The sequence below is a fragment of the Charadrius vociferus genome, unplaced genomic scaffold, assembly GCF_000708025.1.
Source record: "Charadrius vociferus isolate BGI_N301 unplaced genomic scaffold, ASM70802v2 scaffold198, whole genome shotgun sequence".
Taxonomy (NCBI): domain Eukaryota; kingdom Metazoa; phylum Chordata; class Aves; order Charadriiformes; family Charadriidae; genus Charadrius; species Charadrius vociferus.
The window spans coordinates 2,944,069-2,957,037 of record NW_009649951.1 but is presented as its reverse complement, the minus strand read 5'-3'; the positions used below and the strand labels follow the sequence as shown (position 1 = coordinate 2,957,037).

The 12,969-nt window shown below is 39.0% G+C and overlaps 1 protein-coding gene across 1 annotated transcript in view; it reads left to right on the top strand.

The window, feature by feature from the left end:
- The window catches only part of BNC2 (basonuclin 2), a 234,307-nt gene that overhangs the window by 196,896 nt on the left and 24,442 nt on the right, over positions 1-12,969 (top strand). The window contains exon 4 of the mRNA XM_009891513.1: positions 12,683-12,966. Within this exon, the coding sequence (XP_009889815.1) occupies positions 12,683-12,966 (284 nt within the window). The remainder of the gene's footprint in view (positions 1-12,682; positions 12,967-12,969) is intronic.

Sequence of the window (12,969 nt, the reverse complement as noted above, 5' to 3'; positions counted from 1 at the left end):
TCCTTTCATAAGTAATGTTCTGACTGTCTTGTTAACACCATGTACATTTTAATTTTTGTAGTGTTTTCTTGCTTACCTCAACCTTTACCACCTGCTGATCTATGTCCATACGAAGTATCACTTAAGCTTTTCGAATCAGTTTTAGATCAAAGGTACATTCTTTCATTTAAATGTAAAAGATCTCAGGCAAAGCTGAATAATACCTATGTAAATAATATTCCTTAATGAATAGACTTCTCTGCAAGTAACTCGGTATCTCTAGAGATTGTTTGAAGAAAGCTGTTGAAACCCAAAATGTGCAAAAGCAAAAAATTGCACAGTATATGGAATTTTTTTAAAGATCCTAACTGGCATGAATAACTATGTTTCTCCTAACGGCTTTCTTAGCTGTCACCTAATTTCATTCTGTTGTTTTGCCAGCATTTCTTGTAAAAATTGCTCAGTTAAACTGGTCTCACAGTTTTCCCCAGGAGCAGCCAGCATTGTTTCCCTGCCCTTAAAGGTTAATGTTGCATTTAGGGCCCACTCTTGCCTGCATAGAAAACAGGTATTAATCCTTATCTTCATTTGGTGGGACTGCCAACTTACCTATTACGAGTGTATAACACTTGTCTCTGTCTTGCAGAGGTTCTCTGCTGTTAGCAAAGGTCAGAGGCCAAAGAACCTCCAAATTCAAAGAGAAATATTAGTAATTTAGAAATGCATTTTTCCAAATAATATTGTACATGACAATAACAATATTCTGGGTCCTTAAATATTTTACACCATGTGTTGCCTAGCACCTTACCATCAGCCACATTGGTTTTGCTTTTCCTTCAGCATAGAGAGAAAATAACATACTTGGAGGGTGGAGGGTTACTGCAGCACTTCCATTTATTTCTGCAGTGGATACCCTGCTGAAAGTTGCATCGACTGAATACAGGACAGACACAAAGATCAATCCTAGTGGGACCAAAACCCTTGAGGTAGTGCTTACTCAAAATCGATCAGTCTTTTCAGTTATCCCTGGCAGTGATGGTTGTTACATTTTCTTACCACCTCACTGCAGCTTTTTCTTCCAACCTATACTGAGAGTATGGTCAGAGGTGCTGTCCTCATCCATGTTCCATTCAAACCACTTTTATTTTCAGTAATACCAGTAATTTTGTTTTATCTCTGTCTATTCTTTCTGGATGTGACACTAGCATAATCCGACAAAATAAGTGTGCACTTTGCTCTGATAAAAAGATTTTCAGTGTTGGTATAACTTGCTGAATTGCAGTAAATAATCACCAGGTTTTGAAGAATCCTGACATTTCCTTTTTCTTGTACAGCAGCTTAAACAGTCTTACATTGCTACCCTTCAGGAATCAATTCTGCTCCGATTTGCATGTTGTCCTCCTGACTTCACTTTTTTTTGTACTGCACTGGTCAGAAGCTGGGGCTGAACATATTTTAGGATGTGTATAAAGTGGGAAGGTTAGCTGAACGAGGAGGTGTGTAAAATATAAGGCAAAATCAAATACATTTAAAATATGCAAATATGTAACGTTATCGTATCAATGCCTATATGAGTTGTGAATGTATCATATATACGTGTATAAAGTGTGTCCCCAGAAGCTGACAAAATGCATTACTGTGTAACCTGGCTGCAGGATGCAGCGTTGACATACCCATTGTTATGCATTGGTTTTCCTGCAAGCTGCACAGCGGGCAGTTTCATTCAAGTAACTACAAGAGCACCTCACTCCACGAATCGTCCATTCCCCTGGCAAGCAGGGAAATACTCTTGTTCTAAGAGTTAAATGTCTGAGGGAGAGTGAGAGGATTCAGTTCCTGCTCAAGCCAGTGGTGAGAGGAAGTTCACGTGCTGAGACTGCACTGAGCTTGAGGAAATGAAATTTGTAGCCTGAGTCACAACAAGCAGCACACTCGCTACTAACTCTTTGCAGTTAATGTGATAGCCAGCATTCCAAAACCAGTTCTAAAAGGTGTTCTTTCACTCAAGAAGGGACCTTCCCGGGACGAGTGGAAATGCACTGTCTCACTTACACTGTTTGCGAAGGACTGTGGTTCCTATGGCTATCAATCAATTACGTCTCCAAGACCAATATACAAAGACGCATTGTTTAAAAAGCAGCTGTTGTTTTAACTTTCTTTACCATAGACTTACTTTGCCTCTGAGCACTGACTGTGTATGTGCTCCTCGTTGAAGTCATTGGCCTGTCTTTGGTGAAAGAAGGAATCAAGGTCAGCAACAAGTCAGCTTTCTTTCTCAAAGCAGGCCATATCTGGTCTCAGTAACATCATACCAGTAGAGTGCTCTTAACTGTGGCTTAAATTGCTTCAGAAAATGGAATCTACCAGGAAGTTGGTATTTGCCAATTCTGCTTTCCTCTCCTGAGGTAGAACTACCTCAATCCATAGAGGGTGAATTGAACTCAGAATTTTTTCTCTACCTCTGTTGAACTCTAATTACACCAAAGAGGTGACTCCAAGTGCAGGCACTGTAGAAAACAGTAGGCAATGTGCTAATTTAATTTTTTATTTGTTTTTTAATCGATACATTGACTTAGGTGCTGCCTGCCAGACTCTGCCCTGGCTTGTGCACTGAGCAGTCCTATTGGAGTCGCTAGGACTGGTCAGGGCAGGCACGATCCAAATTATTAGTCTTCTTTGATATTGTTCTGAAATGCATCCATTAAATCAGCATTGCCTGTGGTTTTATGAATGCTACTTTTGTTCCAACTTGTGTTTCTCAGCTAAAAAAAAATTCCTATGTGGCTGTGGTCTTAACAACAGAAATTGTGGAATTCGGCACAGCTCTGAAGGTAAGATTGTTTGGAAAAATATCACTGGCTCATCTATCAACTGTTAAATTAGCAGAAGAGTTCTCAGGAGGTGATCATGGAATTGCTACTACTGTAGTGTTCTATATTTCTTCTGTTTTACCGCCCTTAGGCTTACCCCTTCAGAGCCTTCTTCCACCACACTGTGTCCCATCCACTTCTAAATATATCTCCTAAAACATTCAGTATGTGTTTACTAATTGTGATCAGGCTAAAATTCAAGTGCTGTGCTTGTGGGACTTTTTTTTATCAGAAGCCGTATTTAAGTGATGACACACAGTAATTTGTTCATTCTTCTGTCAGTGTAATTTACAAGGCAACGACAGATAAACATAGCTATACAAGATTCATTTACAGTGACACAATGGCAGATACACAGAGCAGAACCCTGCCTATGAGATAAAGTGGACTGAGTGACTTATGCAGTAATTAGGGGATAATTGTCATTAACCTCGCAAACAGTAGTTTACCCATATTGTTTAAAAGGCTCCAGGATGCATAATGACAAGGTAATCTGTCAAAGCGCTAGGGGGAAATATTAATAAGATTTGTGCAAGCCTGGATAGAAAATATGCAGAAAGCGGCCACATTAAGCTAATTGGTGGATGAATATACACTTGTAAAAGTGCTTCTAATGGCACGTTTGCTGCTCTCCAAATGACTACTGTTAATGTGGAGAAGTGGGCTGCCTAGAAAGTCAGGACTGCTGGGACAAGAGGGTATTAAGACATGCAGGCACAGTTATTATTACTTTGCACACTGTAATATAATTTCCCCCACTTTCTTTTGCATTTCAGTGCCTCTAATATGTGCAAACAGATAGTTCACTTAATGTACCACAGCATTTTTATATTCCAGTGACCTTTGCCTTTTTGGTGTCACTTCTGCACCCTGCTGTCTCCCTTTTGCATCACGTTGCCACCTATGACAGACCTGGGGTTTTTTGGTGTAATTTTTTTAGGTAAACAATCAAAGGAAAAAGGCCTCATTAAGATCGTGTTGTATATATTGCAAGTAATAATGCATAGTCCCCTAATGAATACTAAAGATGGAAATCAATCTCCCGGTTCTGCTGCCATTCATATACCCAGCATATAGGACAGCTAAATCCCCTTATTGAGGCACAATTTGGGTTCAATCAGAAAACCAAGCATGTAATGAAATCCAATTTATGAGTATAACTTATTGGCACTTTTACTCCAGTGCTTTTGTCCTTGGGCAACTTCTCAGTTCCCCTGGTTAGGCAATTTTCTTACTGACTTCCTTGGAAGTTTTACGTATAAGCCTGGGAAGACTTAGCTTTTTTTGCTTACATTTTCCAGTTAGGGTTATGGCTTTAGTCAGTTTAGATTTAAAGTGAGAAAAGGAGCATCTGATAAACTGATTTGACTTGACTGTTAGATGTCTTTTTCCCTGCTTTTGGTGCGGTCCATGTTAGATGGAGCAAAGATGTCAGACATGATTTGTTTGTGTTATCACGTTGTGCACTGGGGAGGGTCGTGGCTGAAGAGAGCCTGAGTGTCTCTTGTGGCTGTGCATATTGCAAATACAATAGATTGCTCATCGGTGCTTGTTGTGAATATTTCCTGTTTCTGATAAAAATTATGTGTCATTCTTTCGGTGTGGTGAAACTGAGGCTCAGAAAGAGAGGCTTAAGTAGCTTACTAAATTTACTGAAAGACTGCCAGAGCACAGAAAACATAACTTCTCGGTGAGTTACACAGCACTGACACCAAACAGTAAAACCACAAGTGATGTCAGGGACTGATAGTATCAAAGTAAATTTTCTTACATGGCATACCAAACCGGACAACTATATATGCAAAAATTGGTGAAAGTGAGTATGAAAATCAATCATTGCTATGGTTATGTGCATGTTGCGTATTTCCTACCCACTTACATGCAAAACTGTGTTTTAAAGTTAATTTATAGCTGGAATAATTTCAGTGGTTTGCCATGTTGGTGTCTCTGTTTACATCCTATCCTGAAAAGTCCGCATGGCACCTCATACAGTCTAAAATGTTTGCCTTCATACACTGTGTGCTTGGTGGTTTGATTGCCCCTAGGAGTTGTGTCTGCCTAAGGGCAAACACTCTGTCACTTGCCACAAGTCAGTGGCAAAGCTTCTTCAGAGACATTTCAATGAGTTTTCTACTCTCACAAATTGTAGAGAAGCAAAGGTATCAAAATATTCCTTTATACTTGGAGTCCATGGTTGTGAATTTCAAAGTTGTTTAAGGAATTTCAATACCCAGTTTCTATAAAATCTTGATATTCTACCATTTGATGAACATGAGAAAAAATGCTTCACCTTTAGCGTGCATTAAAACTGTTTTCGTGAGCAGATACCATAAAGCATGTGGTTACCTCACATTAACTCCTCATTTAGGAAAGTCTTTAGAAATCTTTTGAAAGTCTCAACCAGAAGTGATGGTGAAAGGAATAAATGTTTGCATTTGAAAATTGTGCAGTTCTTGGAAGGAGAGTAGCAAAATACGTGGGAAGTGGCACTGCTATTTCAAAATAAATGTCAAATAATGAGATAATGACAACTTCTGAAAGATGACTTTAGATCTTCTTGGAGCTACTGAATCAATGTGTATTCACGCTAACAGGCATTCCACCATTATCAATTAGTGACAGATTTTGCTGTTTAATAGTTGTCACCAACATGAGAGTTGTAAATCAAAGCAAGTTTTGTTGACATCAAAGAAGTTATATCACTGTAAAACTAATAAATGCAAGAAGAGCATCAGGCTCTGTCTTTGCTTAGATTCTTTTCCTCCAAGTGTGGACGACAGAGGTTTACTGTGAAAAAAAAATTGTCAGGCACTCAATTGTTAAGAAGCTTGATGTAGTTGCTATGATTAAATGAAGCTTGAACTGCTGTGATTAAATATATTGTAACCCCACAGTGATCTATCATACTTTTTAAAATGAAAATGCTGTAAGCAGTGTTATTCAGAAAAAAATAAGAAAAAAAATCATCATCTTGTGAATTATACATTCTTATCTGGTCCATAATCAAGAGCATTCCATAACAAAGTGAATATTTTATCAAAAGTCAAACAATATGTTTTAAAAATCAGAAGAAGCATTTAAAACTAGTGCCCTTGCATCCTAATAGTTTTACTGGAGTTGCCGAGGTGAATACACATTCATGAAGAGCAGGGAAGATTTCAAATTAGTGTTTCTTTTCTGAAAACAGTAAGAGACGTTCTCCCCTCAACATTTGACTTGAGTGTCACCACCTTTCAGGGCAATGCTCTCAATTGTATTTTAAGATTGGTGAGTCTGAAAAATGAAAAGGCATTCTGCAATTGGGGTGCCCTATGAGGAAGTTCAGTCCCCGAAAGGAGTCATGTGACTCCTGAAAGGAGTCATCCAGTATTTTCATACCACTCTCTGCAAATTAGTCCAGAACCGGCTCTCCAGCAGGTTGCTTGTGCAGGGGTCTGTGCTGCTGGCATGTGTCTTTGGGATGAGATATAAAACAGAGGACCTGCATACTTTTGGTCAGTAAAGACCCTGTAGGCCATTTAGCGAGAGCGTGGGTGGTTAACGGCGGTGTCCTGGCTGGGTTTCAGCTGCGGTTATTGCATTCCACCTCCTTACGTTCCATCTGCAGTTTCAGCAGGACATGGTGTTCCTCACTTTCACTCCGAAACCGTTGAGCAGTGCTCCTGTGCATCGTTACACAGCCGCTGTGCTCCACCATGGTGGTACGCCCCCGATATATATTCAAACAGATTTGGCTCCACATCGTGCTTCAGGGCTAAGTTATGTCAAAATTACTTTCCAACCTGGTCAGTGGAATTACTCTGGATTTAAAGTGCAATTACTCCAGATCTAAAGTGCAGCCAGATTTGACCCGGTGTCTACAATATCAGTTAGTAAAGCTTGCAAGGGTCTTTGGGGGTCTTTTTGGTCAAAATGCAAAGGTTTTTACTGCTGAATGCATAAGGAGATCTGGAGTCTCAGGAGCAACCAGAGCCAGTACCGTTACAAACCTGGCAGCAAAAGTAAATATAACCATGCATAGAAGTAAATAAAATCTCCTTCATGTTACTCTTCATTTGAATACATACTGCCAGTGTCATTCTCAGTGATTCTTTGGGAAAAGACAGGCTTCTCTTCCCCTGCTGTAACATGCTGATATCCTCACGCATACCCTGTGTCTTTGGGGCAAAGAAAACGAGTCCAACAGGTAAGAAAAAGGGGGTGTCAGAAGGGAGGAAGATCTATCACTTTTGATTTTTCTAGCAGAGTGGAGGCCGCAGTGAAGCCAGAAGATAAAGATTTCCATTATTGACTGAGAACTCGGTAGTGCTGCACTGTGTTTGTTACTGCTGCGGCAGTATAACTCAAGGAAAGGACTGCTGACACTTAAACATGAGTTTGTTTTCATATGGTTTCAGTTGGTGAAGGGGGGCTGGTGGGAGGTGGATGAGAAGTGACGGATGAGGGGGGAAAAAATTTAACCATGGCTCTTTGCAGGCTGGGTGTGTTAAATCTCATATCAGTTGCACATGTGTCATCACAGCAAGCAAGCATGCACACCTTTTCTTCATGTTTACAGGGGCAAAGGTGAGCTAGGTTCAGCATGGGAAAAACACCTATCAGGAAAATGAGTATGTGACTGTATGTGTGAGTGTATGTGTCTATGTAGGGCTTCCTTCTGTCCTATTGAGGTCAGTGGGAGTTAGCCAAAATCAGCAAGAGGTGTTGCACATTGCCCCATCTGTACTAATGTGAGTTGGTGTGCTGCTGCACGCTTTCGGTAACTTTTACCCCAGGAGTAGTAGGACTACCCATAGTGTAACAGCTTGAAATTTAATTGGGAAGCAAAGAGATGCTCCTGGGAAATTCAGCCAAACAAAAACAACAGACCCTAAATCATGGAAATTATGTAGGCTTTTCTTTATTAGAAACAAATGTTGATTTTTTTTTTTCTGTCTACACCCTAATTAAAACCATCCTCTGCAATTATAGTATGACCGAACAAATATCTTTCAGTCTGCTTTTCAACTCTTACAGCTGCGCTCAAAATGTTTCTTTGAGATCAGCTAGGAAATATATGGCTGTTTAAGAAGGGCTTTTAGAAGAAAGATTTGTCATAAACACTAGGCTTGCTTAATTATTTAATCAAACATGTATCTATGTAATATTTTGTAACATGGATACTTAGCTGATATGCACCAAAAGCAGCAGTTTATGGTGCGTATGCACACTTGCTAAAACATGAAGGCTAGCAGTGTGTTTTTCTATATAACTTTGAGTGGTTCTCGGAAGTTATCACAATAGTGCCTGAAAATAACCCTTGAGTGCTTCCCAGAACATAAGGCTTGTTTAAGAAGCAATTTTAACTTTTTTTTTTTTTTAATTTTTCTATTCCTCTCAACTCCTGTATAATCATCTCTCACTATGTAGTCAGCCAGGTGTATATATAGATTTTACCTATGCCAAGAAGTTAATTAGTAAAATAAAAATAGAAATGCGAAAAGTCTGTGGTGTGTTGTGTATATGTACACACATGTGTCCGTGTGAGTGTAGACATACAAAATGACCCGCAGGTAATGCAGGCACAGGAGTCAATGGAGCTTCTCACAAAGTGAGAGTTTAAAGCAGCTTATTTCATAACAAAAGTTTGAGGTTTACAGTATATGTTTATAGTGTGTGTTTGTGTAGATTGTCCTTATTTTCTAAATAGGCAGTTTTTACATTGGGAGGGTTTGAAATCTGTAAAGTCTAAAAGGCCCTCAGGAAATTAAGACTCATCACAATCCTCCCCAATTAAGCTCCTAAAAATTAAAGTGATGTTTGTGTCCATGTTCTGTTGTAGCCTGTTTATATCATCCAAGATAATCATCTTGACAGCCATCACTTGTTTTATCTGACCCAGAAGTTTAAGACGAGATGTACCCTAACATCCTTACACATCTCTTCCTAACATACAGTCAGCAAAAATGAGAAGGCAGGTTCAGGGTGATTAACCATGACATTACTTTATAGATCTAATGTAGTATGTGTGTATGTGAATCTGTATCTATAGAAATAATAGAGTCAAGCGTGTGTTTAGAGTTAGAAAAAGATTCAAGATTATGTCTTGTATCCTTGGAGGTTAATTTCATGTGATTTAGAGATTAAAAGATTTTCTCCATCTGAAATTGTGAGACAGCTACACACACGTCTTAAATAAAATAAAATAAAACAAAACAAAATAAAATAAAATAAAATAAAAATGAAAACAAGGCTGTTTAGGCAAAGAAGGAAGAGCATCACTGTATGCTGTACGGGTTGGGCTTCCTTGCCTGGCTTAGAGCTGTAAGCGTGCACTGGTATCTCTATACTCACTGACTTCCTTGTACACGTTGTCACAGGAGGCTTGGCTTAATCAGTTGTGAGCTGAAAAAAGTAATATAAATTGGAACCTTTTGTCATGAAATATTTAAATGTGGATATGATTTAATGGCTTTGGGGAGAAAATTTAGCGTGAGAGATTGTAAGAAACAAGAAATCGATTACATGTAAGAAAGGACTTGAACCTCTAATCAAGTATTACCATATACAGAGAGATCCCTAGCTAGTTATAGCTTAATTCAAAGGGGATAATGGTTAGATTTTTTGTTAATTTTAAGTTTTATCAAAAAATGACATTCCTATTCGCTCTTTATCTAGTTTTGCATAATACAATGATTTATGGAAAGCCGTCACTATGTAAATATTGAAGCATATGCTACACGGTATCCATTAGTGTGTTTTCTATGAAATACAGGCATCTGTGCAATTTTTCTTTACTTTTGCTGGGGCGGGGGGGGGGAGCCAAACAACTTCTTGCTGAAAATTAACAAGGTATAGCTCGATATAACTAGTAAGCGTAGGCACGGATCATTTAAGAGCAGCATTCTGGTTCCCTACTGTTTCTATGACAGCGAGGGTAACCCCATGACAATCACACCCTTGACTGCCAGTTCCTCTGATCAGTGGGACTTAGCAGCTGCGGAAGGCCTGGCCCTCCTCATTGCAAATCCTGAGGCTAAATGAAACAAAGGGCAGTGGCGTCTCATTGAGAGGTAGCTCGTGTAGCCAACTGCCGGCTTCTCCGAGTTAAGCTGCAGAATAACTCCCCGAAAGCATACTGGGAGCCCTCGTGTTTAGACCATGTCTGCCTGGTCTGTGTACGCAAAGGGCTGGGTGCGCTGCCGCCGGGCGAGGGACTGTGCCGTACCACTTTCCACTCGCATGTGGGAGTCTGTTACAGGATCTGTACCTGCTATTCTAGTGAGTTATTGTCCTGCTGGCTGTATTTAGTTTTTATTTACTTAAATATCCGTTTTTGTAAAGCATCCATCTGTTACATAAGCCTGTGAATGATTTACAAATTAAAGCAAAAACAAAACAAATTACTACCAGTAGTACATTACAAAGCAGCCTGCAGCTGGCTGCAGACAGGATTCCTAATTCAATACATGTAAGCAGTGTAAATTAGACGATGTTATTTCCATCTTCAAACAATGCAAGTTACAATTAGAAGGAATTAATGCTCGTGGCTTGGGATTAGAAATATGTGTGTATAGATTGGGTCAGAGGTGGCAGCGAAGGCCTAGAGACCAGAATGTGAACCGAGTCAGGTTTTGCAGTTCTGGGCAGGAATTACTCAAATATAGAACAGGTATGGCTGTGGGGAGCTTGTGGGAGAAGTAGATGTAAGAAGCCGTAGGTCACACTCATGGGGAGAGTAGCCAAAGTTAGTTGAATGGGAAAAAAATGTAATGTTAGAACTTTAAAATGTGAACCTGTCCTTTAATTGTTTGTTTGTGGTGTGGTTTTTTCCTCCCTCCTCTTGTCCCATTTTGATTTTGTTTTGTTTCACTTTGTTTTGTTGTTGGGTGGGGTTTTTTGGTGTTCTGGATGATTTCTACTAGATAGCACTGACTGCCTGTAAAATACTGCTCCATCAGATAGGTAGAACTGGGACGGCATAGAAATTAGAGATGTCCACAGTGCTTTAAGGTGTTCAAAGGTGGGGATGTTTCCTGACTCATGCTGCAACCCGGGACCAGCATCTGCGGCATGGTGTTTCCTTCATCACTGTGTAAATATACGCTGAACATTTGCTGCACAGAAATGGTTTCTGGGGCTTTGCTTTGGGGTCAGCTGGGTAAGATTTTCCATAATTAATTGCTGTGAGGGTTTCATAGTCTTGTAAGGTTTGATTGTGAATGGTCATGTGTGGAGCCTTTCTAAAGGTTTTATAGTCGCATCTAAGATACATGGCATTGACCTTCGTCATTAACTTTGTATCCAGAGAGGTAACACAGATCAGAACTGAACTAATAAAACCAGCTGTAAGCAAATAAATATATACTTTACTATTTTGGGGCAAATTGCATTTTCCCGTACTATAGAAAACGTGAGGGGAGGGAAAAATCAATCTTCTGAAGACTGAAGACAGTAAAATAAATAAATAAGTAAGACCTAAAAAAAAAAAAAAAAACCAAAAAAACAAGAAAGGGATTCACAGGCTTCATAATCAAACAAGAGCTAGTGGTTTTTGCAATAGTGTGTAATCCAAAGTGTTTGGATGAAGTTCTGAAGCTGAGATTCAAGATTTTGAAAGATCAGAGACAGTACAGAGGATTATCTTGCAAGGCTTTCAAACTGTTTAATGCATGAGAAAGCATTGGAATAATTCTGATTTGATGGCTTGCAACAGTGCTTGTTGGTTATAGTTACTGTGCTGATGTTATGTCCAGCATTTGCCCAAAAGGAAAGATGCCAATAAAATGATGTATTCATTATATAAGTATTTTAATATGTTTTTATCAATACATGCTGGAATGGATTGCCTGACATTACATTGCAGAATTTTTAAGTCCTACCTTCAGGCAAATCTCATGCTTACTAGCAAAAATGAAAGTGTGAAATGCTTTTTAATGTATATTTAACAACAGATAGTCTAGTGATTACTGATGTGTATTCTCCCTGGATTTTTCCCTTGCTATCAGAAGGCAATGTTAAGAGACAACATTTTTACACATTTATGCTATCTACATCCATCAGATGCTTCCTTTTTACATATTTTTAACTGTCATTTATAACAAGACTGCAAAAAAGTCATCTCTTAAGTCTAAACCATAAAGATTGCAAGCTTATAATCAATTGCCAGTAATAGTCCAGTTATGCTTTAAACCAGGGTCCCAATTTCTACCTTGTGATGCAAGTTTATAATGAATGTGTTTTACAGTATTGCTGTCATGGAAAAAAAAAAAGAAAAAAAAAAATAAGGTACAAGTGTTATGTGCTATTTTTAAGACTTTTTGCCTTGCATCAAAATTTCTTGTAAGATGGCCCATGAGTGACTTCAGTCTTATGTCTGCTTATATTTAAGAAGCAAATCTATCAAATGCATTTATTTAGCTCTTTCTTGTAGTGTCACCATTTAATAGCAATTAAGGTACAATTTTCTATATTTTACAATGGAGTGCCCAGCAGCAGTTCATGTTTTACACTAATGTATGCTAAAGAGTAGCATTGTACATAGATCACTGTTGTTAAAATAGAAGTGTTGAAAGCATTTTAGATCACAGAGCCCTGTGGTCTACATTTTGTTTGCTCTGACATTATTAAACTCAATCTGTTTCTCTGACTGTGACTCTAATTACTATGTTTGCATGGCTGGAAAGTTTGCATTTTTTGGTCAGGTTCTATTAATGCTGTTTGCGTGTTGTTTTTTGAGCTTAGCGTTTCATGTTCAGGCAGCAGAGCACCTTCTATTGAATTCAATAATTATGCAGAATCAATAAGTTTTTTCTTTGTGTTTGTCTTTGTTGTTTCTTTGATATGGCCTCTAGGATGCTGCAGGCAAGGTGCTGGACCGCTGGGCCATCATGTCCAGGGAAGAAGAGATCATTACCCTTCAGCAATTCCTGAGATTTGGAGAAACCAAATCCATTGTGGAGCTGATGGCAATTCAAGAAAAAGAAGGGCAGGCTGTGGCTGTGCCATCTTCAAAGACAGATTCAGATATAAGGACTTTTATTGAAAGCAATAATCGCACCAGGAGCCCAAGTCTCCTTGCTCACCTGGAGAATAGCAACCCTTCCAGCATTCATCATTTTGAAAACATCCCGAATAGCCT